This window comes from Chelmon rostratus, chromosome 19 (assembly GCF_017976325.1).
Source record: "Chelmon rostratus isolate fCheRos1 chromosome 19, fCheRos1.pri, whole genome shotgun sequence".
NCBI lineage: Eukaryota > Metazoa > Chordata > Actinopteri > Chaetodontiformes > Chaetodontidae > Chelmon > Chelmon rostratus.
This window is the reverse complement of record NC_055676.1, coordinates 12,239,796-12,248,083: the sequence shown is the minus strand read 5'-3', so window position 1 is coordinate 12,248,083 and position 8,288 is coordinate 12,239,796. Positions and strand designations below refer to the sequence as shown.

Sequence of the window (8,288 nt, the reverse complement as noted above, 5' to 3'; positions counted from 1 at the left end):
GAATTTATTACAGAAACTATTTGTGAGAAACATGCATCACAGACTGACACAAGCTAACTTCCTGATTCAGCTTTAATCTGCTGTGTTTGTTGTAGTTGTGCATGCAGAGTTTGACTGTTCAATAAAGGGTTATTACTGACTGATTAGCCTTTGCAATTGTTTTAATTGCTACCTCCAAATAAATAAAACTGAGTATGTTACCATAACTAATAGAAATAAGAACCAAATTGAAATAACCTCAAATTTCCAATAATAAAGCTTTAAAAAAAAACATTAGAGAGCAGATTAGACTGCAACAAAATTACCAGAACCTAATTTTTGCCGTTGCATTGTGTGTGTGTGTGTGTGTGAGAGAGAGAGAGAGAGAGAGAGAGTAAGGGATGTATGTGTTAACACACATCAGCGAGTGACCTCATAGCCTGTTATAATTGAGACTAATGACAAAAGCATATGGGCGTCAAGACCTCTGGTTTGAGGTTACAATAGCTTATTGTATTGCATCCAGTGGAGTCATGGGTGTTACATTAGTGTGCGAGCTTGTAGGATCGTGGAGTGTGTTTTGTGCACGTGTGCGTGCGCGCGTGTGTGTACATCTCGCAACCTTGAAGCAAAACCGGAGGCTTGCGTTTCAAAACTCTGTGAAGTTCGGACAGCCATAAAAAAATCTGTGAAACAGTTCATGTTACATGTGAAGGATAAAAGACTTAAAAGCTTTGTAAATCCTGCAGCGCTTTCAGAATAATTCACACAGCTTTTAGACCGCCTCCTGTTCTCTGACCCATCGCTGTTTCACACGATTTTGTGAATAATATCAGTCTGGGTGCAGCAGAGGAAAGTTTCTGGCCTGCTGGACGTCCCCCACAGGAAGAGGGGGACGCGGGTGCACTTTTAATTGCAGCTGTCTGGTGTTGAGACAGCAGGGAGGCTCTCGCTTTATCTCTGTTCCTCACGAGCAGTTTGGATTGGCGCATTTAAATTTTGTGTTTTCAAGCATTTTCTGGGTAGGTTTGAGATAACGCTCTAAAATTCAGCGCACGCAATAAAGCAACTGTAAGAGCCAATGAAGTTGTTACAGCACGGTTATGTTCGGTCAGTCTTGCCTTCAGTTTACAGTTTGTTCTCCCAATATAAAAAATGGTATTGCAATTAATAAATGACGTTACGATGTACTTACGACCTGATGTTATGTCAGTAAAGTAGTTGGTATTAGTCGTATTACCTCAGTGTTGCATAGGTGTCACAAAGTGAACTTAATCTGAGCATTGTTTTTGAAGCATTAACTGTTCTCCAGTAAGACTTTTCGCTTTATTGTAAGCTGTGGATAAAGTCTTGTGTTTATATCCCTCTGAGTGTCTGAAACTGAGCAAACGGTGTGTTACCCGTCAACCAAACAAGACGGAAACTGTCTGTCCTGAATATGGAAGTTTGTAAATCTCTTGTTGTCATCTTTAAAGATCTGAAGGTCAAGGAAGTGGAAAATTCAAGGCTAAACGTCAAGTTGCTATTTGTGTTGTTTAAATATGAGTTGAACTGTAGAGGCTCTGTCTCTGACGCAGACCATAGACATTTAGGCTGGAATCCACACGTGAGGGGGTGCTCGGCCTCTATTACACAATAGAAATCCACTCCAACAGTGCTCAGCCAACCAAAGAGTGATGAGTGGATGCTCCAAAAATGCACCACTGTTCAATGTAGTACCCTGTTGGGTTTTGGAGCTACTTGGTCTCGAAAGGCCAGTAGCTTATTGTGGCTAACGTTAGCAAACTTTAGTTAGATATTGCTTCGTAACTAACTTAATTCTCACATTGCGTTTTAGGGTGTTGCATTTAATGTCAGTATCACAAAAGCAAATCAGTCAAGTCTCCCACATGATGACGTCTGACCTGAAACCCGCGCGCTTATATTAACAAAGTCTTCAGCTGTGCTAGCAGCTGCGTGAGACTGTACACCAGTGGTTTAAGCTAAATGCTAACACCAGCATGCTAATCTGCTCACGATGATGATGAATGCTAACATGTTGATGTTTAGCAGCTATGTTGTTTTCCTCGTCCACCGTCTTGGTTTATTGTGTTAGCATGCTAACATTTACTAACAGGGAAATACACACCCATCCTAACTCTTTGTTTGTGTTAGCAGCCCACAGTTGGCATGACTTGCAGCTACCTCGTTGCTTCTATAAATGATAGATGAACCTCTCCCTTTTGTTCGCTCTGATTTAAACTCTCCGTGCGTAAGAGACGAGGAGGCGCTCCACCTTTTTCGAACGGTTGACCCCGAGTGCAAGTTTGAGCTATTTATACCCGTTTCGTGTAGTCCGCGCGGGATTTCCCTCTTCTGTCCTCGCATTTGTGTTTGATAAATATTTCTGCTCAGCTGCTGCTGGCTGAGAAGACATCAACACGTTGAAAGCAAGATGATTTATATCAACAGAGTCCCCCGGCCGACTGGCACACAAACGGAAAGCAGAAATCGGTAGTCCACAGCTGCTCAGCTGCTTCAGAGACTGCGGTGCAGTGGGGGTCACAGGGGCTGTGAGGTGATGAAAACATCTTGTGAACTCTGTGCATGTGTGCTGTGTGGGGTCAAAACAGTGCACTGTTTTCATATAGATACAAAGTCAGCAAGGAGACCGCACCGTGGCTGGTTCCCGACTTTTCAGATGGTCTGTCGGAAGAGTGATAGTAATGCTGTGAGTAGGACCGGTACCCTACATGACCCTGAACAGGAGAAGTGGACAATCTATGATTTTAGAGGAGAGTAATCAATAAGTAGCATCAGATTCAGCTCTCATGACCATCGGCATGGTGGTGTCCCAGCGCATTCAGATTTGGGCCAGTTTCCACTGAATGTCAGCGCACTTCATGTGCTTCGGCACCGGAGAACAGATCTGATAGATCTGCTAGAACTGGCTGTGTTTCTGGGGCGAGGAGGTGCCGGTTTGGGCTTGAAATCAAATTAGTTAACATGGCACAATTATGCTTCATTAAATCTGGCATGGATCCATCAACCCAGACACCCTGAATTGAGCCGTGTGCAAAAAAATAGAGGTGGCAACATGGCAGCTCAAGCAGGCTGTCCAGCAGTTGAACCAGGCTCAACTTTTGCCATTATGTAACTGCATCTGCACATCCCTGGTAGGAGAAAGAGGGGCTGTCTTTGGACTTAATGGCCCTTTAGGCTGTTGTTGGGCCAATTACGTCACCAATGAAATGTCAATGATCTTCTGTTGTGTTGTATTCTGTTCTGTTCATCTGTTCTTTTTGGTCATACCCGGTCCTCTTGTATGCACCAGCTCCAGGACACTCGCACATTTTTCTCACACAGTCTGATCTGCCACAACTCACCAGCAGTCACAGTATAATCCAAGATTCTGCCAAATGGAGTGAAGGATGCAGGTACAGTCAGACACTTCACAGACTGGTTAAGAACTGTTTTATCCATGCAAACAGCTGTGAAACTCGAGCTGAAGCCACATTAGTGAGTAAGAAAAGGTGTAAACATCTCCCATCCTTGTGGCCTTTCTGTCTAACAGGCTGGTGTCAATCACCTCAGGCTCTTAGCTTGAAAAGAGCAAAGGCAGAACAGCCATGTGGATCAGGCAGTAACGACGTCCAAATGTTCAAGCTCTCCAGCCGTGCTGGAAGTGTTGGCTTTGACAGCGCTCCGATAATTAAAAGTGCAGATGAGACTGTTGATGTGATTGGTGCTGCATGGCGCTTATGACTCAGTGTTTGCCTGAGGGTCTGTTTGTCATCAGGACTGTCAAGCTGCAATCAGGTCAGACGTGTGATATCGTGAATTTTCAGAAGAGCTGGAAAAATCTGACTCAGAGTCAGTCACAAGTTAAAGCCTGGCAGGAACCAGCTGTCTCAGCGTAGGGGGGCCCGTGCATGTGGTCTGTGACAGCTTAACACACACATCAAACAACTGTCGGACCCCCACCAAACCCTCACACACACTCCCAAACAACAAGAACACACACCTCACGCTCTTTTGGTGCTGCAAGTATCACCAAAAAGACGCTCATAAACATGCAAGGTCACATTAGGAGATCAAAGGGACGCTCTGCAGACACACCGTCACTGTCAGTGTGTGTGTTTGTGTGTCTCGCTGCCTTTGTGTATGTTTTGAGAGGCGAGTGCTCGTCCTTTGCTACGTCCCCCGGATATGCTGTCAGTTACCAACTCATCACTGATGGATGAAGGCTGACGGGTGGATGAAATGCCTCAGTGCGGTGAAGCAAGAGCGCAAACGGGAGGAATGTCTTGCTGCCCTCACGGTGTGTGGTTTACAGCACGAGGCCACACATGAGAGGACAGCGCCAACAACAACAACAATCGATTTGAGACACAGGTGGGCAATTAAGGGGGAAAACACAAGCTGAGTGCTGTGGAAGCAGCGCCCCTGGTATGTTGACTGAAACGATGGATGCTCCGCAGGTCAGTCCAGTTGGAACTCGTCACTCCTAATGATTGAAAATAAGAAGAAACGGGATATTTGTCATGCTGCATGGTCTCAACATCACATCAGATCCACAATTTATCTCCATCAGCAGACATAATTTCTTATGTTGTGTTTTTATCCCGTCTTTGTAAAACTGCTCCAGAACGGGGATTTTGGGGAAAGTGAGTGGGTGGGGTGTTCATCAAGGCCTGATGTTTTATTTAGCGGTATATTCACATCCCTGTCAGCGAACGCGGCTATAAACAGACCTCAGTCTGAGCACAGAGCACAGATAGGAAGCTGGCTTTGATTCACTTCACTCTGCTGTTTTCCTGTGCTGCCGGACGGACAAAGAGCCGGACAATCAAGCAGAGCGAGAGAGTTCAGGAGGAGGCGCACAAACACAATCGCGTCAGTTTGATTATCAAACGCCACAAGCTCGCATCACAGCATCTTGGCAACAACAAACAGTTGTCGGAGAGTCAATGATGGTAAAAGCAGAGGAGACGGGAATCGACCCTCATCTTCATAATCGGAGGAAGGCAGAGATGAGTGGGGAGGGGGGTGGGGGAGGGGGGAGGGGGGAGGAGACAGAGATGGAGGGGTGGAGTAAGGGATCAGTGGAGGAAAACATTGTTGAGTGATACAGTAGTTGTGTCTAAAGGTCGATGCCCCGGCGCCACTGCTGCCGCTCTGCTGAGAGACGGAGAAGACAGAAGACTGAGCCGTCCCACCTGGACCAAAAAACTCGCCAAGAGATACTGAAGAAGAAGAAAAAGACAGAGGAAGTAGCTTTAAAACTGAAAAAACACAACAGTATAACACATATATTCTGTATCAACTTGTTACAACTCTTCATTAAACTACATATACACAATGTTTAAGCAGTGCTTCACGTTTCTATGGTTGCATCATTCAATCATATAGAAATATTCTAGACGTCTTCTGCATCATTTAATACAAATCTCCCCAAAATTCAGTGTTTAGTGATTGGTATGTCTGGAAACTTCCGGATCTCTAGTAGAATTTTAAATAAAGTTTTGGGACTTAAAGCAGTGTTTGTACTGACTTGGGGTGTTTAGTTCTACTTCAATCAATATGTTATATGTAATATGTTACCCAATCATTTTATTCTGTATCATACTGGCTGTCATTTATCAGTTTAGTTGTTTACTAGACACGTTTCTGTGAGCAGTGATACCTAAATGCATGCTGTCAATTAGGATAATCATTTATTTTTCTTCTTAAATAAACAAAACTTAAAATAAAAATGCAGAGTTTGATTTAAAAATCTGTCTCATCTAAATGCCCCTTTAAATCTTTAAATTATATTGTCTTATAAATTTTATAGATTGTAAATACAATTTAGCCCTTCAGGCTATTAGACATGTTTCTACATGTGGTATTATTGTATATTTTGAATTGAAGGTCTGAGGTCAGAGTTTTATTTGTCTTACCTGCAGTTCATCAAAGCTAAACTAATCTTTATTTTCTTTTTAGTTTGTGGTCCTGCTTGTTTGAGCATGTACAGACATGAAAAAATCACAGAGAGAAATGTAAATAGTGCAGCCTATTAGCATTTCAGCAGAGAGCTCCGGGGCCAGAAGGACTCTCAATTGATATTAAAATTGAGTACTTCATGAAACTTGTCATGCCCAGACTTGACTCTTGGGCTACAATCCAAACATGTCTAATTCACTTTCATTCCCTAAAGAGAAAAAAGTGTTGTGATCGTATCTGTGACAAGTAAGAAAACAAAAATGATTATGAATCATGTTATTGGTTGGACAGAGCTTTATTTAGCCCCTATAGAGATAAATTCCTGTTGCTCGTACTTTGTGCAAGTGAGGAAATAGAAGGGATATCCTGAAACATAAAGTACTGGAGTTTCAACCCATAGTACATGTATTAAAGTGACTCCACTACACATTATGCAGTGAGGTACGAATCAAATGAATGGAGAGAAAGGTGGGTGTGTACGTAGTGAAAGAGCATGTTCTTCACAGCAGAGAGGAGGAGGGCAGTGGGAGGGGAGGAGGGGGAATCCTGGGAGGGCACAAGTCTGGGGGGTATATAAGGGTGGTGATTTCACACGCAGCAACAGACTTCACAGTGCTGACAGTAACTGTGGACGATTCCGAACCACAGTTTTTGTCTTTTTCTTAAAAAAAAACAGAGAGAAGAGAATGGAGATGGAGCCAACTGAGGGTCCTTATGAGTACTATGACTACGAGGATACAGAAAACTCCAGCATGTGTGACTACTCCGAGTGGACGCCGTCATACTCCGTCATCCCGGTGCTGTACATGCTTATTTTCATCCTCGGCCTGTCTGGAAATGGGGTTGTCATCTTCACCGTGTGGAGAGCCCAGGGTAAGAGGCGAGCTGCTGACGTCTACATCGGCAACCTGGCCCTGGCCGACCTCACCTTTGTGGTCACTCTGCCTCTGTGGGCCGTTTACACAGCCATGGGCTACCACTGGCCCTTTGGAGTGGCCCTCTGTAAGATCAGCAGTTACGTGGTCCTGCTCAACATGTACGCCAGCGTCTTCTGCCTCACCTGCATGAGCTTCGACCGCTACCTGGCCATCGTCCACTCGCTGTCCAGCACCCAGCTGCGCACCCGCGGCCACACGCAAGCCTGCCTGACAGCCATCTGGCTGCTGTCTGGTCTCCTGGCCGCCCCGACTCTGATTTTCCGCACCACCAAATATGATCCAACCAGCAACCGCACATCCTGCGCCATGGACTTCAGCCTGGTGTTGACCAACAAGAGCCAACAAAAGCAAGAGAATCTGTGGATCGCTGGTCTCAGCATCTCCTCCTCAGTCCTGGGCTTTCTCCTACCTTTCTTGGCGATGATGGTGTGCTATGGCTTCATTGGCTGCACCGTCACACGCCACTTCAACACTCTGCGCAAAGAGGACCAGCGTAAGAGGAGGCTGCTGAAGATCATCACCACGCTGGTGGTGGTGTTTGCCGCCTGCTGGATGCCCTTCCACATCGTGAAGAGTGCTGACGCCCTCTCCTACCTGGACCTGTTTCCAGACACCTGTGCCTTCCTTCGCTTCCTGCTGCTGGCCCACCCGTACGCCACCTGCCTGGCATACGTCAACAGCTGCCTCAACCCCTTCCTCTACGCCTTCTTCGACCTACGCTTCAGATCCCAGTGTCTGTGCCTGCTCAACCTGAAGAAGTCATTGCATGCAAGCCCCGCCAGCTCCCTGTCCTCTCAGAAGACAGAGGCTCAGTCTCTGGCCACGAAGGTGTGACGACAGCTGAGGGCCCAGATGCATGCTGGGAAAGAGGTGAACAATGCAGAACAATGCAGGTAAATCAAATCTTAACAGCGCTGGGTGCTTTCCCGCTGATGGGCAGTCACAGGGTGCCACCTTTGCTCCTCTCCAACTCTGTGGACCACTGAAGACGCCAGTCCGGCTCGTGGTTTTGGGGTCTGACCACACTCAAGCCTCACTTTCAGTAGCAGGGCAGCAAAAATGAACTTCTTAATACAAGGGGCCAAGCATGAACCCGAGGTTTTGGGGGGGTTTTTTTTTTGGGGGGGGGGGGGGTTGGAAAAAGTGGAATGTATTTTAAAAAGACTTCATGCTTCTTTTAGTTCTCTGGTGGACTTTATGCAAAATACTGAGCTTTGAACTCTGTTCTCAAGTCCCAATGAAGTGTATTCCTCATGCATTTGCCCCCGCTGTACTCGTTTTCATTTGTAAGCACTTGAGGTGTGATTTCTGCCAGACTATCCTGCTCTCCAGCTCAGTCTGTAGTATTTGCATCACAGCCAGCAGTGTTGTGTGTGTGTGTAGTATGGGTGTGCCAGTCAGAAAGAG

At 45.7% G+C, this 8,288-nt stretch overlaps 1 protein-coding gene across 1 annotated transcript; it reads left to right on the top strand.

The window, feature by feature from the left end:
• Positions 1 to 6,561: 6,561 nt before the first annotated feature.
• Positions 6,562 to 7,981, top strand: LOC121623195 (apelin receptor B-like). Its single transcript, XM_041960394.1, has one exon. The coding sequence runs from the start codon at positions 6,630 to 6,632 to the stop codon at positions 7,713 to 7,715; it is 1,086 nt and encodes a 361-aa protein (XP_041816328.1). The 5' UTR covers positions 6,562 to 6,629; the 3' UTR covers positions 7,716 to 7,981.
• Positions 7,982 to 8,288: the final 307 nt, after the last annotated feature.

Bases quoted from the DNA above. Each gene is read 5' to 3' on its own strand.
- LOC121623195 (XM_041960394.1), top strand. From the start codon at position 6,630: ATGGAGATGGAGCCAACTGAGGGTCCTTATGAGTACTATGACTACGAG.